The 17,981-nt window shown below is 40.4% G+C and overlaps 2 protein-coding genes across 5 annotated transcripts in view; both read right to left on the reverse strand.

The window, feature by feature from the left end:
• Positions 1-3,974, reverse strand: part of CUNH4orf50 (chromosome unknown C4orf50 homolog) — a 67,301-nt gene extending 63,327 nt beyond the window's left edge. The window contains exons 1-2 of the mRNA XM_068149501.1: positions 3,826-3,974; positions 2,671-3,366 (exon numbers count right to left, since the gene is read on the reverse strand). Of these exons, the coding sequence (XP_068005602.1) occupies positions 2,671-3,366; positions 3,826-3,948 (819 nt within the window). The 5' untranslated portion in view covers positions 3,949-3,974. The remainder of the gene's footprint in view (positions 1-2,670; positions 3,367-3,825) is intronic.
• A 2,418-nt stretch (positions 3,975-6,392) lies between these two features.
• JAKMIP1 (janus kinase and microtubule interacting protein 1) overlaps positions 6,393-17,981 on the reverse strand; it is a 122,803-nt gene continuing 111,214 nt past the window's right edge. For 2 of the 4 annotated variants that reach the window (XM_068149512.1, XM_068149514.1), the window contains 4 exons: positions 13,547-13,612; positions 10,773-10,817; positions 8,012-10,113; positions 6,393-6,496 (listed from right to left, as the gene is read on the reverse strand). In XM_068149512.1, the coding sequence (XP_068005613.1) occupies positions 10,081-10,113; positions 10,773-10,817; positions 13,547-13,612 (144 nt within the window). In that variant the 3' untranslated portion in view covers positions 6,393-6,496; positions 8,012-10,080. Of the gene's footprint in view, positions 6,497-8,011; positions 10,114-10,772; positions 10,849-13,546; positions 13,613-17,981 lie in introns of all 4 variants that reach the window. The other 2 variants (XM_068149513.1, XM_068149515.1) reach the window with 1 other exon arrangement.

Here is a 17,981-nt window from a genome sequence, read left to right on the forward strand (position 1 = left end):
CAGGAACCTTACCCTGCTAATTCAAGACCCCATCTGACATATAGAAGCTGAAGAAAGGGGCATAGCTTGGTGTTTGATACCTCTCCTCAAGCAACAGCTTCAACAGACCCCTAACCTTCACATCTAAAATCTGATAAATCAAGACACAACCCCATGAAACTACCTGTACTTTTCTCCATTTTTCATTGAGGCACAGGCTTCAACTGGAATTTTGCAGACAGGATGCCAAAACCAAGACTGGAAGCTCGGATGAGACTTAGGTGACTACATCTCTCTGTGAGATCCAGTTCACCTCTGCAGTACCTCACCTTTACAGTACCTCATCTTTACAGTACCTCATCTCTTCAGAAGCATAGCAAAACACCTAACTGAATCCAGCATTTTCACGTGAAGATGCAATAATGGCTAAGGCTAGTGTTCAAGAACAGTTGATGTGTTTGCTCAGTAAATACCACCTCATCCAAATGCCAATCTCATCCAACATGTATTTCACAGGATCTGCTAAGCCTGTCTTCACAAACTACCTTTTTTCCCTGGCTATGAAATACACAAATGATCCAGTTTCCCCTGTCACTGGAAAAAAAATATGTATAAGCAGTATCCAGAAATGTAACAGTGTGAAAAGCTTTCTTCTATTGCACAAAACATCTCATTTTTATAGCTGTTGAGGGAGTAGGATGAGCTCAAATAGGATTTTTCTTGTTTCTATTTTGGCTTGAATACCACAAGATCAAGGTAATGAGATTAGGAAGTTCCATTTCAATAGGTGCTGCTAAAACGCAAGGGGGAAAAGCCCTCTTCAGTTTTACAGTACAACAGCAGATGTCTCCCTCCTCCTTTTATCATAGATATTGATTTTTTTCCCCCCTGCTATCTCATACCATTTTCTACCAGAAAAATTCGAGTCATTTTGTAGCAATACCAAAAGGAGGGGCAGAAGACACAAAATAGATGCAACTGATACCATACACAGCATTTAAGGAAATGCAACCTATCGTGAAGCAGACTAAAGGAAACCATTTTAACACAAATTATGGCTTGTTCATTTATACCCCAGACTGGGTAATTGAGACTCAGTAACATCCTACAACACAGCTCTAAAGTAATACATAGAAGAGAAATGATTTAAAAATAATAAAGGGAAATCTATTGACTTTTTTTTTTAAGGCTACTGCATAGAATGAAAGGCTGCCCAGGGGGGTGGTGGAGTCACCATCCCTGGAGGTGTTCAAGAGGGGACTGGACGTGGCACTTGGTGCCATGGTTTAGTAGTCATGAGGTGTTGGGTGACAGGTTGGACTTGATGATCTTTGAGGTCTCTTCCAACCTTATTGATTCTATGACTCTATGATATTAGATCCTGTCTCATTTAGAGGTTTTGGGTTGATGTCAGGCAGTTAGTCAGTTGACATATCCTGCTTCCACATTTTGAGATAACACTTTCTCCTTTTCTCAGTTTTCTCAAAGCAATAGTAATTTTCCCCTACTTCTCTGGCTTTGCAAGCCACCTCAGGGCAGCTGCATGGACACATGCAGTGAGGTACAGCTTCTGAGTTCTCCACAAAGGTCACCCAAGTGCTGCCAGTTACTTCAGGAAGATCTTACCACTTTCTCTCACACACACGAAGATAACGTCCTGGAGCTCACTACTTTGGGGCTGTAAAGCCACTAATGGTGCAAAACCACCCTGTCTGCAAAGGCACATTCAACTACCAGGTTAAAAACGTCTTTTTTTCTAGCTTTTATGGACAAAAGATCCTCTTCACCTTCTCTCAGTTCTGATAGTCCTCCCATACTAAAGGATTTTGTTCATGCTCATTACCTCTCCATTAACTGCAGTTAAAATCAAGAGAGTTGTGGGGAAGTCAGGTCACAATCTGAATGGAGTGGCTGAGTGTCAGGCTTAGCTGATTTCACTTTATTTAACAAATCCTCAGAATAAAAAATACCCTCCTCTACCTCAGTGGATCTAGAATAAAACTTTCTTTGAGTCCTTTCTGTGAAAAGACTTGCTCTTTGTCAGCAAAAAGAATTGGCAGAAGCTGGATGCCATATTACAGCATACGCAGAACTTTCCCATGCAATGTGGAGCGCTTGAAGCAAGCAAATCTTTATTCAACGTAAACAGGGCATATCACAATGCTGTGGAGCTGCAACCCATTGAGCATCTCAACTCACTCCCAGTCATGAATACTGTGTCCATCATCCCTTGTTTACCATTATCCAGAAAAATCTCTCAGACAAAATGTATTGTCAACTGTGCTTTATTTTCTTCATCATTTGGACGTGAAAAACATGTGAAAACTCACCCAACCATAAATACACTACTGCACAGCATGGTGTCCATGGGAGAGAGGTCTCAGAAGTTCTCCTGGGCTCTACTTCTAGTGCCAGCTGAGACCTTTTCCTTGAGTGTATCACTCAAAAACTTAAGGAAGCAAGTCCTCAATGTGCCCCTAATAAAAGTACTGACACAATGAAGCTCTGGATATTTATTTCAGTGGGTGCGAATTAGGCACTGAAGTACTAAAGCGTCAACAGAAGTAAAGGAAAAGCATGCAGGAAGGAAGAAGCCTCACACTTAAATGTTGATTACACATCTAATAACAAGTGTAAACTAAGCAGATGTAAAGAGAAAAACTAAGTGTATTTTACCTTATTTCTACTTACCAGGTCAACGCTGCTATTTTCATTCTCCAGTCTTTGATGTCCTGAGTCCTTTTCTTTCCTCTTTTTCAGCTTCACCTTACTGTGATCTTTTAAAGCCCTATTTTCATCCAAAAGCTTGTCAATTTTCTCATGCAGTTTGATTTCAGATAATTTCAGAGTATACACACGGTGGGAAGATTCTTCCAATTGTCTTCTGAGAAAGTCTTCAGTGTCCTGAGAGCACTGGAGTTCAGTCAGCAGGTCTGCCTGCTCTCTTCTGTTGTCATCATCTTTTTTGCGTAAGAACTTCAAATTTTGCCGAAATGCTTCAAGGTGGCTTTTCATGTCATGCTCCACAATTTGAATGCAAGTTTTCAGTTCCATTACTTCCATGTCAGAATGCTCATAGCCCCGAGTCCCACCGAATGCTGATTCCAGCTTCTGTTGGAGATACTGCACCATTCCCTCTTCTAACTCAGATGTTAAAAGAGCAGTATGGGCACTAAGGTCTAGGACTTGCTGTTCCAGCCTAGAGACCTCACCCCGAAGGTAACACTCCCTTTCTCTCAGCACTGCTGTCTGCTGTCTCTGCCTTTGTTTGTAGTGCTCAAAATACTCTGACTGGCTTTTTATTTCATCTTCTTTTGTCTTCAGCTGCTCCTGAAGCCAACGTAATTTTTCCTTTTGCTTCTTCTCTGACTTTTCTTGGTTATCAATCTATCATTTGAGAAAGTTAACTGGTTAACATCCTAATACTAAATCTCTTCTTCCCTTACCATTTTTTTCCTCAATTTTGCACACACTCTGCCCTTGTTTTCTGAAAACTCAGGAATAACCTAAGAAATTTTTAAAGCCAGTAAAATCCTGCATTTAAAGCAAAAGTGACCTACTGTTTTGTCATTTCAGCCACCACTAAAACATCCCAATAGGAAACAAACAAACCAACCAAGCACAAGCTCACCCATGTCTGCCGTTTACATAAAATACAGGAGGTTCTTAAACACTTTCTTTTGCATGCTTTGCAGTTCATATCAAATTAAAAGCAACCTTTGAACTGGAACTCATATAACCTGCTGTGAACTACACTAGCTGATCCTTAACATGGACAGTAGTGTGACACTTAAGATGTCACAGGCAGAGGACCTGTAGTTCTGTTGCAGAAAACAGAGCACGCACCTCCCAAAGGCCAGGAATTCCCTCTTTGCCCTCCAGCACACCTGTCATCTGCCAGCTCCTTTCATGAACAGGAACAGATGACTTCTGAATCAGTTTGAGAGACTTCGATATTTTCATGTGCATCAAGGCATGGTTGAATACAGAAGACATACAGAGGTGAAAGGTGTCAATGAAAGACAGAGGAGGCTTTCATCATCTCCATGCTGCCCTCATTTTGAGTATCATAGGGCCATCATAGCAACTTTAAAGCAAGTCTGAAGGCACAGAGATGTTACTGCAGTTCTTCAAGGACTTCTTTAGGTCAGTCTTTTTGATCTTTGGTACTACCCAGTCCAAGGGGTTCACCAGCAAGAACAGGAGGAATGCTAGGCTGAAATGTTACGTGGTCAGATAGGTGTGGGATTCTTTGGCTGCTTATCTGTTGATGGGAATAAGTACACATACACTTCACTTGCAATTGAAAAAAGCAAAAACTATTGTTCATTGTTACATGTCTTGCCACATGGTACTAGTGTCCTCTCAGAGTATTCAACTTGGAGATAAAATGCTCAGAATATGGAAGTGTATCTTGTGATAAACAGAATCAAAAGGCATAATCTTGCTTGCCCTACCCTTGCAGTTGTTCAGGGCCAGATTAGATGGCACTTTCAGCAGCCTGGTCTAGTGGAAAGTGTTATTGCCCATGGCTGGAGTGCTGGAACTAGATAGCTTTAAATATCCCTTCCAACCCAAACCACTCTGTGATTCTATGCTTGCCACAAAGAGAAGCTAAACTAGGTCTATGCTTGCCACAAAGAGAAGCTAAACTAGGCCATTTGAAACAATATCCTCCTCACCAAGTCGATCAGGTCCTCCTGAATGTCTCGCAGTTTCCCTTTAACACGTGCATTTGCCTTTTCAATCTGGTGCAGCTTCACGTAGAGTTGATCAGTCATCACCAGAAGTGCTTTGTATGACAGCTCCAGCTCTTTCATCCTGTGATAGCGAGAATGAAGATATTTGCTAAGTAAATACCACACAGTACAGTTCCAGATGGATAAGCACTCATCAGCCATGCATTGATTTACCTTTATTTTTCCATTTTTCTCCCAATAATACAAAGAGAAACAATTGCTAATCACTAATAATAACACTCAATTCTTAACAAGCCTACTGCAGTTTGTATAATACACTGGAGACTCAAAACTGTTAAAGGCTCTGTTCATTCTTTCTGCTGGATTAATATGAAAACCATAAGCAAACACATTTACAAAATTAATGTGCACTGAAGTTTGGTATGCAACAAAGCTGGTGAGGGGTTTGGAGCACAAGCCCTATGAGGAGAGGCTGAGGGAGCAGGGGTTGCTTAGTCTGGAGAAGAGGAGGCTCAGGAGAGACCTTATTGCTGTCTACAACTACCTGAAAGGGAGTTTGTAGCCAGGTGGGGGTTGGTCTCTTCTCCCAGGCAACCAGCACCAGAACAAGAGGACACAGTCTCAAGCTGTGCCAGGGGAGGTTTAGGCTGGATGTTAGGAAGAAGTTCTGCATAGAAAGAGTGATTGGCCATTGGAATGTGCTGCCCAGGGAGGTGGTGGAGTCACCATCACTGGAGGTATTTAGGAAGAGACTGGATGGGGTGCTCGGTGCCATGGTTTAGTTGATTAGATGGTGTTGGATGATAGGTTGGACTCGATGATCTCAAAGGTCTCTTCCAACCTGATTTATTCTATTCTATCAAATAACAACCTACTGGAAAGACAACCACTACACTTTGGCCTCCCCATTTACCACAGGAGTTTTCTAGGTTCACAGTTAGCAAGTTCACATTTTATGATGATATTTCCCATAAAAATTAAGATTACAGGCAACCTGTGAGTAACTATTTGTTATAATGGAGGAGGAACTTCTTCAGTGTGAAGCTCACAGAGCACTGGAACAACCCAGAGAGGTTGTGGGGTCTCCTCCTCACGAGACTTTCAAGACCCATCTGGATGCATTCCTGTGCGACCTGCAATAGATTCTATGGTCCTGCTCTGGCAGGGGAGGAGTTGGACTTGATGATCTCTGGACATCCTTCCAACCCCTAACATCCTGTGATCTGTGACTGCCTACAAAGTGGATTTTGACAAAACACACCTGCTTTCTGAAATGAGGGAGGTTATTTTTTTGCAATGCAAAATTCTAAACAAACCCCTGACTTAAAAGAAAAGGAATAGATCTTAAAGCAGAATTTCCACCTTATGAATACACAAGAACGAAACATCCCGAGAAAGCTGTCTGGTTGTCACCACAAGTCTTTAGATCATGCTACAAGTCTGATTTAAAAGATAAAAACCTAAAATGGAACCTGCATTTCTCTTCTGGCAGCCACAAGGAACACATACATGCATCTAATCAGGCACCCTAAACCCACAAAAAGATCATTCTCATTGCTAGTTTTGTATGTATCATTTGATAGCCAGTACCTGGGACAGAGAGAAGAGTGCATTTGCCACATCACATGAATTTTGAATGAACAAAAGAAAAGGCCTTTTATTTACCTCTTTCTTAGGACAGTATCTGACTCCATGTAGTTCTCCAGAGCACCTTTCAGTTTTTGTTCCAACTTTTCCAGCTCTTTTATCCTGAGGTTCAAAGTCTCTTCTCCAGCCCTGTTTACATGTTCAGCATGTCTGCTTGCATCTGCTAGTTCCTGGAAAATCCAGGAAGTATCAATTTTAACATGGAAATTCAGGGTATCAAATCCTTCATTACGGGGAATTTTAATACAGCAACGAAATTCTTGTCCTCTCCCAGACGAGGGATCCATGACTAACCCCCCTCCACTGAATTTTTAGGTTCTTGATGTACTGCAGTCTAAGCATGCAATAAAAGAGTCCAAGCCTCTGATAGTCACATGAACAGTCCTCAATTCTAAGCACATTTATTATTTATGAGAGAGTCTCATTTCATTAGCCCCAAGGTAATTCAGCATGTCTGAAAAGAGCTGCGGTTCACAACACGAGATGCCCATAAAAGATTCAATTAGAGTTATTCAGGAAGGAATTAGGCATGGAAGGTTTGAAAAGAGGACAATTTTCTCCTAAACAGGGGATTTCGTAAAACTAAGTAAGTTTATCACACGAAAAATAATAATCACACTTATTTTGGAAAAAAAAATGTATGTTGTTCTCATTGCATCAAGACAAAAGATTAGAAAAGGCTATTTGCTATTCAAAAGGCAATCTCTGACTATTTCAGAGGCACATTCAGTTTGTTTAACAGCTACTTTGGAGTTCTGCATTTGATGCTTCACTTAAGAGTCTACTTCACCTCTAAGAGGTTGTGAAACCGTGGCTAAAAGGAATGGTTAAATGTGAGCTGTGGGAGGCAAGTTTGGTTCTTGTCCTTTGCCTCTTTTAGTAACAGCTCTAAAAGTTCTTCAGGCTGCAGTTCACCTTCATCCATATTCTCTTCAGTAAGTGTAGTCCTACAAGTGGAGGCTGTGAAATGCTTTTGCTATATTTAGATTAATTTGGAATTGGATCTGTAATAGGAAGTCAACCACCAAGTTTGGACCTATTCTCCAGGATCTAATGCAACTACTTTCTCTCTCTCTCTTTTTTTTTTTTCCTTTTTGGTAAACAAATGCTGTATCAACAGAGCAAAGAAGAAGAAAATAACTATAAAATTACAAATCCTGCTGGCTCAGCACTTGTGGCCTTCCAGTATCTGAAGGGGGCCTACAGGAAGGCTGGGGAAGGACTTCTCAGGATCTCAGGTAGTGATAGGACTAGGGGGAATGGAATGAAGCTGGAGGTGGGGAGATTCAGGCTAGATGTGAGGAGGAGGTTCTTCACCATGAGAGTGGTGAAACCCTGGAATGGGTTGTCCAGGGAGGTGGTCGGGGCCCCATCCCTGGAGGTGTTTAAGCCCAGGCTGGATGAGGCTCTGGCCAGCCTGATCTAGTGTGGGGTGTCCCTGCCCATGGCAGGGGGGTTGGAACTAGGTGATCCTTGTGGTCCCTTCCAACCCTGACTGAAACTATGAAACTATGAATGAAATTATCACGATCTCAAATGCCACCCAAATCAGCCAGTTTCATTGAGAAGATGGTCATGTGTGAATTACAACATAACAAAACACATCAAAACATTAAGAAAATGAAGCTGCTCATACATTTTCTGCTTTTTAACATGACCATCTCCAGCCTCTGCAGTGTGCTTACCGTAACAGCCGCATGCTCTGATCATCCTGCGCTTGTGCTTTTAGTTCCGGTTCCAAAGCAGTGATGGAGCAAAACTATGTTTATGAGAAGGAAGAGTGTTTCTTTGCCTGGTTTACTTATCTCAAGCTCTGTTTATCTCCCATTGTGGTCCTGCTCTTCAGAGTAATGCCAAATCTTCCTTTTGCAGTGAAGACCTCATTTTTCCACATTCTGTCATCACACTGCTACAAGCTTAAACTAAAACATGGAAAAATCTCTACTTGAAAACACATTCCTTAAGTGCTTTTTCCTTTTGAACAGGACATTGAGAGCCACACACCCTTTTGTGGCTTGAGTTTCCAAACTGGCATGATCCTTGTTTCTAACTGAAATTGTGCTTTGTACCAGGAAACAGGGTCATTCAGATTCTCACAAGAGTCACAGTTCATTGCATCTGACTGAATTAATCTTGTGGAGTGTCTCAGCTCCTTCAGCAGGTAAATGATCTTGCCTGGCGACTCTTTGTGAGGAGTACATCTCAGGTCTTAATTCAGAGCCTAAAAATTGTCTGAGAAAACTGGGATGTTTTTGGAGGTTGATTTCTGCACCTTCAACATATACTCTGTTGCTATGACAAATCCGTTCCTCAGCTTTCTTTGCGCTGCCTTAGTTGCTCTTTACCTTATGTTATTTTTTTTGTTTCAGTCGTAATTTCCACTTTATCTGATGTATTATCATAACCATCTTTTTTCACTCTGTGCTCATGTGGGAGTTCAGTGTGTCCGTGGGAACAGACCTGTTAGTTGTAGCTTTCTGTGTAGCCCTTTTAACACAAAAATGATTTCCAAGAAAATGTGAAGGAGAAGAAAGATATCTTTACCTTTCAGTCTTGTGCTCTTAGTATTTTTTCAGCTGGAATTGACATACTTTAAATTATCTGTTTGCCTTTCCAGCTCTGATATGATTTGCTTTTCCTTCTTTGAAAGAAAAGGCTAACCTTCTTAGGCTTTCCCAACTCTTCTCCATCTTAAACAACTCTTTTCAACTTTCAAATTTCAGTCCGTGCTTTGCACGCAATTTTTCTTGCAGTTCAGCTGGTCCACTTCATCGACTGTTCACCATCTCTGCTGCTTGAGCTTGTGCCATTTTTGCTTCCTGATAGCTACACCTGTTTTTAAAACTATTCTTTCATGTGGGAGGCTGCTATGGTTTCCAAATATTTATTCCCAGCTATTTCTCTGCTCATCATATTCATCTACCTACCCAGTTCTTCAAGCTCATCTCTCTCCAAGAAGAGATAACAGAGCACCACCGCACATGACACATTCTCTTTTCCTGGCCTCTTAAGGCCACCTTGGGATCTTCCATTCTCCCAGTGCTCTCTTTACAAGTTACTGCCTTAATTTTCAAGAGTAAAAAAAAATTAGATAAAACAAAACCATAATCATTTCTCCCACACAGTTCTTACCCACTTCCAAGTTTTCTTGGTTCAATCTACCATCTTGCCTTTCTCCAAAACTCATCTCTTCTCCACCTATGGATTTCCACCTTACAAATTTAGTTACAAGGTTGTAAATCCCCATTGGCTTCCAATTTGGAACAGTTTGTTTCCTGTCAGCTATTTTACTCATTGTCACACACTTAACTTTTTCATGTAGGTATTAAAAAGGAGGTTTTGTGTTTCCTGGGTGAAATGCAAATCACATTTGTTGAAAGCATGCAGGATGGAGACAAAGATCTCAGCACTGTAAGAAAACCATTTGGTAGATAACAGTTCACATAGCAGCCAGTAATTGCACTTGTATTTTTTTTTTTCCCAGTGTTTGATTGGTGTGAGAGTGTAAGTTCTGGTTAGATTGGTTATTGTTTTTTTCCCAGTTTTTATGATATGCTGGTCCTTATTTGATTATCAAATCATTCCAGCTTGAAGCTATATCTTTAAAGAAAAAAAAAGAAGTCTTTAATTTTAAATTCAAATATTTTGCAGCTCCAAGTGTTCTTCAAACTGTTTTATGAGGGGAGAAAAAAACAAAAATTGCACCAATTTAAAGCTGCTCAATAAATATTTTTCTGTACTTTTGCATGTGGACTCAGCTGTTCACTCCATAGGTTCTTTTAATAGCCTGTACACAAAACAAACAAACAAACAAAAAGAGAAGAAAACAAATCTGCTGAGCTTTAGATAGATAACACTGATTTAGGCATAAGTGTTGGCATCCAGCCCTAAATGCACAGACATCACCATCTCTTTTGGAAAGTTTTAAATTAGCTTCAAAAGTACAAGAACCCAAGTTAATGCAACCTCCACATTGCCTCTTAAAAGGGAAATTAGGTTATTCTTTCCAAAGTTATTCCATGGCTTCAAGAACCTCGAGGAAGTGGAATGAAGGCCTTGTTTTGCATGGGTGGTGAAGCTCACAGGGCTTTTTAGACAGAAAAACTGAAAACCAGCGTGCATCACCTCTCCAGCACAACAGAAATTAGGATCCTACAGCAGTGCCTGAACATTTAGACCAAATGTTGCTGCTCTGTAGAGCTGAAGAGCCCCCACTGCAGTTAGGAATGCAGAACAATTTCTCATTGCAAACTCAGTAACCTTCTGCATAGGTCTAGGAAGGTAACTGAGGGCATCCAAGTCGGCTTTTATAGCTGATGACTTCTCATGCAAGCAAAACCACTCTAGCTTCCCTCATGGTTTCAGGGTCTTACAAAGACAATGCTCAAAACATGGCAAATCTTGAGTTAAACAAAATGGGTACAAAGAAATATAAAGAATACCAACCACACATCTTGATTCAGTTGTGTCATCAAGGCCACAGAATGAATGCTAGTGAAAAAAACAAAAAAAGGAACAAAAACTATAACATAAGATCAAAAGAAAATGAGGAAAGAAAAGAAAAGGAAAAGAGATGTAAGATATGTAATATGACATCCAATGACATTACAGCAGTTAGTCTTACATCAATATTAACTGAGTAGATCTGAAAGACAGGTAGAGGACACCATTCTTACTCTAAAAAGGAGTAAATATCAAGGTACAGAATTAGGTATTTGATGGCAGCTTTACAAAGGGTAACATTTGTGGATTATGTCACTTCAGAAATATTAGGCTTGGTTTTGTAACTCAGTTAAGCAAGTACTCAGAATTGCACACGTCTGAAAGCTTTACTGAACCAAGACTTACCAAGCAAAACTAAACACAGCTTAAATGACAGATAATCAGTCGTGAGAGATGCATGATGTGTTTAAACAGTGATCGTTCCTCATGTACCAGCTCAAAGAATCAAACTGAGATTTCACGTTATTCCTTTCTACAGCCTTTAGAAATAGGACAGTTTGCCGAGGAAACTGTTTGAAGAAAAATACTCTCAGCCTTATGTTCTGATTTGACAGAGTTTCACATAAAACTTAAACATGGAATCCATTCCTAAAGGAAAATAAAAAGCCATACTCATGACATGATGACTGTAGGTGGTGCGTTGCCCTTGGCTACACCCAGCCATGAGGCTCAACTATAAATACTGCTGCTCCTTCAAAAGCATGAGACTTAGCTCCAGAAGAAATTGCTGTCCTCAATATCAGCAGTATGTAGGTGTCAGTCTGCACCCACTGACATACTAAACCTTCAGAACAATGAAGTAGAAGTATATCATTCACTGATTCTCTGACAACATAATCTTCCTTCAGGCAGTCAAATTCAGGCTGGGATTTATTCTCAAAGAAGTTCAAATGTAATACAGACAGAAGCAAGCCCTCCATCCTTCCAGGAGCTAAAGGTTAATAGAAAATTATGAAGCTTTTTTGAGGTCTCCTGCTAATGTAACATTAAGGTAAAGCGAATGTTAATCATTTTAACTCATTATCAGCTTTCTGCTAAGCTTGTGATTAAGCTGTTTCTTTTCCAGTACTTTTCCCCATCCACTGAGCTGATGAACCAGCACAGACAATGCCAACTTCCATTTTCAAAATTGGCAGGCTGTCTAATCCAATGCCTGCTCTGTAGAACCGCAGTGGCGATGCATTGAAGGCTTACATTTTGGGAACAGCACCATTCAGACACTTGAATGTTTTAGAACAGGTGGATACACACCAGTATTTGCAGTCATTAACATACAGAGGTACCACTTATCCCTCCAGGTTTCCCTGTTTTGAGGAGGTAATTGTGACATCCTAGACATCACTTGCTGTTAGGCAGGAACAGCTCCAGATGATAAGTGGTCTGCAGCAGAAGAGGGTGAAGGCAGGCAGAGCCCTTTAAAGGGTGGATACTGCCTGTGTTTCTCTGGCAGTGGAAACAAGGACCATTCACTGCCTTCCTGATGGATGCAGTCAGACTAGCCCCAGGAAGAGAGTAGTGGGGGTCATGTAAAGTGAAAATTAATAACACCAGCTTCTCAATGACTCTTTCACAAACCCAACTGGGTACCACAGTTCAAAAACTGCAGGATGAGGTACTAGAGAGGGGAGACATCTACACTGGGAGCAGAAGGGGCCAAGAAAGCTGCTGAGGGAACTGGAGTAGCTACTAGAAATGCAGTAGACCGTAAGGTGGCACAGAAAAGACTACCATAACCTAAGAGAGGAACAGTCAGATTAGTGAAGGGTGAGGAGGAAACCTTACAACATCCGCTGCAGAGCTGCTCTGCAAAGATTCTCTCAGTTCTGCAAGCCCTGTTGACCTCTTTCAGCTCACATTTGTAGCTCTTCCTTTTGTTTTTTTTTTACCTCAACCCTATTCTAATCCCCAAAGAAAAAATAGCAATGACTGAAAACTCCACTACCCCATTCAGCCCAGCAGCAGATTTATGTAAGATTAGGTACTCATACACACTGGAGAAAATGAACCTGAGAAGCTGTGACTCATCTTGGGATCTAGGCCCTGGTTGAGTATGAGTAGCAGAACTAAAACACTTTGCTAGGGCTTAGAGAAAGCCCGTGCTCTGTGGGACAGCTTAAACTCCACAGACCTGGGGAAACAAGCCCATAGTTCAGGAACCTCATGCCATCTCCTGTTTGGGATCACAGTGCCCCAAATGCATTTGCTATCTTAAGCCTCCATCAGTTCTTCTCCAAAGAGAAGAAAATTTGGATCGAGGTTATTCACTTGGCTCTTGTTTCTATCTTAAAGCAAGGTACATTTTTTTGTTTGTGGTTTGCATCACACACATCTCTCAAACATCTTTTATCCATTTTCAGCACTTGCAAGTTTTGCATATCAATGTTATCCAAAGAGCAGGGCTGAGCTAACCCATTCTGTTAACCAGAGATAAATCTTCACGTTGTTTCCTGATCTAAACCACAGCAAATCCTCCTTCTAGTCTAATATCTACCCAGACGCTGTGACTCCTTTTCGGACAGCCAATAGTTTTGGGCAGATAAGTGACAAAACTTCATTTCATGCAGCAATGCCTAGAACTCCAATTTTACCTTGATTTAAAAGACATTTTTGCAATATTAGGTTAAGCACTATTAGTGTCCATGCAGCAGAGAAAAATAAATTGCTATGAAAAAAAAGCCCAAAACATTTCCATTAGCTCCGCCCAGGCACTTATTTACCTTTTCCTCAATTTCTTTCAATTGTCTCTTCTGAAGTTCTATTTTATCTTCTAGTTCTCTAATTCTCTGGAACAGAAAAAGCAAAATAGTATTATTATACCTAATTTGAAAAGTATATGAACTAAAAATACAAGAAGTAGGCTTAAAAAATGGAAAAGCAAATGCCCATTATTGATATTATATCTCTTTACAGCTATGTTAGGCACATCCATGGTAGGATTTGCTCCAGGTTTCCATGAAACCATGCCATTGCACACCTAGAACATCATGGTTACTACCAGGAAGCCTTCTCATCACCACTCATTAATCATAGTTATAGTATACATACACAGACAATTCTGAACAGCACCATAATTCTCAGTACAATTCTTAGTAGAACTTCTTCCTCTGCAACTGCCAGGTTTTCCACTTCAAAAAGTCAGCAGATTAGACTACTACATTTCATTTTAATTCTATTTTCTTTTCATATAAAACTTAACTCCCACAGTCATGCCAGATCAGAGAAACAAAGCACAGAGATTTACAGTTCATCCCCAAGACACCATCAGAGATTCAGCTCCATCCTATTACCAGAGCCACTTCCCACCAGAGTCAGAGGGAATGTCTCATTCCATGCAGCTCACTCTATTTTAAAGGATTTTCTATTTAGTTCCACAAAAAGTGTTCAAAAACATAACTCTTGCTGGGGCCACACATCCTATTTTATTTCTGTCCCCTTGTTTCCTTTCTGTAAGTTATGTTTTTATTTTATGTATTTATTTTCTGGGCTTCTAAACCAAGGAGATGCATCTTATTACACTTGTAGGATGTGACACTTGTTTACAAATAAGGTAGGTTCATAAACATCTTTTCTTACAGGCAGAAACCTGAAATGTCCTACTAACAGCCCCTGGAAATCAAAGAGAAAACTTCTTTTGGGAGTAACTGTGTGACCTCTGCCTGGCCTGCTATTAACAGAGCCAGAACTGAAAGAGAAATTATAACCTACCCTGATTTCTATGCAGTAATATTGTAGCAGCTGCTGCACCACTCCCAAATTATTGTATTACTCTCAAATTGGTTTGAACAAGAATATCTCTTTCAAAACAACACCCAGTCATCACTTACAGACCTGTGCAATCAACCAATGGTGGGAGTTGATTACCTGCATTCAATTCAAAGATCTCAAACAGTGGGAAATGCTCCACACTCTTGGCAGCCTAGGACAGCTGCAGCTGATCCAGTAACCACCTTGGGTTTGAGAACCACAGAGTTGGACTTAGAAACTGCAAATCCAACCCGGAGCCATCCCCAAAGATGAGACACATCCAACCTTCGCCTAAGGTACGCTGCTCTCCACACAGGTATTGCAGAGAGATCACAAGCAACAGCTTTGTTATTGTTGGTGCTGCTTTAAAATCAAAGATTTTGCTTAAGGGATTGTTTTGAATATTGTGCAGTCAGAGTAAGTCAGTCAACACCTGCACTCTATCATGCTGCACTGCTCAGAGATTTCACCAGACAATAAAAAAAGCACGAACCAGGTTACCCTCCTGACACAAGTGCACAGAGCTTTGCTGACAGTAACAAATGCCCCAAGCACAGATGTATTAATTCCACTTTTTCTCTATCACATTTGAATTGATTTATACTTCTACTCCCTGCCCAAGGCAAGTCTTTCTCAAGCAATAATCTTCATATACTGTATGTAACAGGAATACAACAAGAAGTGTGAAAAGCCATGGGATGAGCAGCAGGCAGATGCAATCACCTCTGAGACTTCTGCTCTGCCAGGTTACACTCCTGTTTCTCTCCCACTCATTTCATTTAAGCTGATTCCTACTTAATCACATGGCAGATCTGAGTGACAGGATTCAGTGGCAGTCCTGCTATGCTCTGTGATAAAATTTGACCATGGTGAGATAAGTGGAGAGAAGTAATATCTTTAAATACCATTTTCACCTTCAAGATTTATCATGTGAACTATTTTTCCCCCTATCAGCTCAGAATTTCCCTCTCCAGAAAAAAAAAAAAGGGAAATAAAATATCCCCAAACATCTGGTGGATTTCTCACCTCAGGCTGTACAGCAAGGATTCTTTTATGTAAGAGCATGTTAATTAGGACAAGATAGCATTCTTTCCAGTTTGGGGAATTCTGTTAATTAAGTAAAAGTTGAGATATTATTATTCCCTCATGAATTTTTAATCTTTTCAAAAGATTACAGCTATTCAGCTATTCTCTGCAGCTATTCAGAAGAATTCTAAAGCAATGGCTGGGGCTTCAGTTTTTCCAATTCCCACCCATAACCCATTATAACCATTAAGCTTCGTGGGACAAAAGACAGAGAGTAGCTTTTAAAGTGAAGAAATGCACATTCCCCTAAAAATCTGTTTATCCACAGAGACAGCAAAGAGAATATGCATGGGACACTTGGTGCCGTGGTTTAGTCATGAAGTCTGTGGTGATGGGTTGGACTTGATGATCTTTGAGGTCTCTTCCAACCTTGGTGGTTCTGTGAGTCTGTGAATTTCTTAGCAGTGAAAACAAATCTATAAAACAACTCAGAACTAGATTTCTGTCATGAAGGCAGATATATACAGGGTGGTTATATCAGTAAGGCAGATAGTTGCATGTGTATGTAGAAACATAAAATGCACCGGGTAGGAAGGGACCTCTAGAGGTCATCTAGTCCCTAACTACGTCAGGCTGCTCTACATATACAAACATGGGCATATGTGAACCAGTTCCAGACTTGCCACCTAAGGATAATATATTGAATATATATTGAATATATTGAAAGCAAGTGGCTAGTGTTTCAAAAGCTGGCATTCCTCCCATACAAGTGGAAATTACAATGACAAAAGACATTGTGAATGAATAACCAACTTCTTTACTACCAGAATTAAGAGTTCAGACCTAAACAGCTCAGACCTAAACCATAAGTGAAGGATAGAATTTTTCACTGGGTATCAAAGCTTAACTTTGTTTACTTCTAGCTGTTTACTTGCTCTGCCCTGGAGTACTGTAGGGAGGATTATCTAGGAGGATGGAATAGAAGTAGCTATTCCCATTAATATCCTCACTGAAGAGGGTCAGCACTAGAAGAAAAGCAGCCTAGCTCAGCTATTCATATATCCTGAAAAAAACCCAAACCCTTGATTTATTTCCTTTTAGCTGCAGAAGTGGCTTTATATATATATATATATACATACACACACATATATGTGTGTGTATATATGTATACATATAATGTAACATATTGACAGAAGAAAATCTGCATACTGTATTTAACACATGAAACTCATTTCCTCCATGTACCTATCTGCACTTACCAGCATTAACTTGATCATACAAAGGTACCTATTTCCAAAATATGACTTTAAACAAACACATGAAGCTCCTAGCTTCAACAACAACAACAAAAGGTATCTTCCAGAAGTAGCAAGATGCGTTCCTCAAAGGTTATATTAATCTACTGAAAAGGAAATTACACCAAAATTGCACATACTAATTAAGACCAAGGGCAGACTGCTGCAGATTCAGTACAAGCATTTACATATTTATCTACTGTTCCTTTGCATTTGCAAGAATTAGCAATCAAAAAGCTGTGGAATCACTCTCAGGTTCTCCATACTTGATTAGATGCTTTCACTGAATCATGATTTGTTTGTGTTTGCAAACACACAACTGTGACAACAAACCACACACAGCTGTTTTATTGTTATCACAAAAGTCTACCTGCTTTCATACTTCAGGGTGTAAATGATGATCAGTAAGTTGAGCTTTTCCTACTATGTCATACAGAGTTATGACAGTTGTGGTGTAAAAAATGGGTTCAGCTCTGTTCTTGATGAGGCTTGCATGAACCTAGCAAAGTGAATCCAGTGTATTGTTGGTTGCAAAGTAAACTGCAAGGAATCATAGAATCATACCACCATTAAGATTTGAAGATTATGAAATCAAACCATCAGCCCAACACTGCCATGCTCCACTAAACCATGTCTTCAATGCCATGCCTACAGGTGTTTTGAACGCCTCCAGAGATAGTGACTCCACTGCCTACCAGGTCAGCCCATTCCAATGCCTCACCGCTCTTCCAGTAAAGAGACTTTTCCTAATATCTAATCTAAACCTCCCCTGGTACAACTTGAGGCCATTTCCTCTCGTTTAATTGCTAGCAACAAAACCTACTATATCCTGCTCTCAAGACACTGAGAAGTCTCCATTGAGAAGAAAGGCACAAGCTGTTCTTCTGTTTGTTTTCTCTTTTAGAAAGGGAGGGACAGAAGATATGGATGGACACCCTAAAACCAGCCCAGTGTTTATGTTTCCTTTAAACCCCTTAGCATTGGTCCCAGTCAGAGCAAGGATTAGGGACAAAGTGGAGCAGTGTTCCACTGAGTTCTAGCAGTTCCTGTGGTTAATAGCTGCCCCTCAGTCACATGAGCGCACCTT

Source organism: Melanerpes formicivorus, unplaced genomic scaffold (genome assembly GCF_026170545.1).
Source record: "Melanerpes formicivorus ecotype bairdi unplaced genomic scaffold, bMelFor1.0.p_v2 SCAF_18, whole genome shotgun sequence".
NCBI classification, from domain to species: Eukaryota; Metazoa; Chordata; class Aves; order Piciformes; family Picidae; genus Melanerpes; species Melanerpes formicivorus.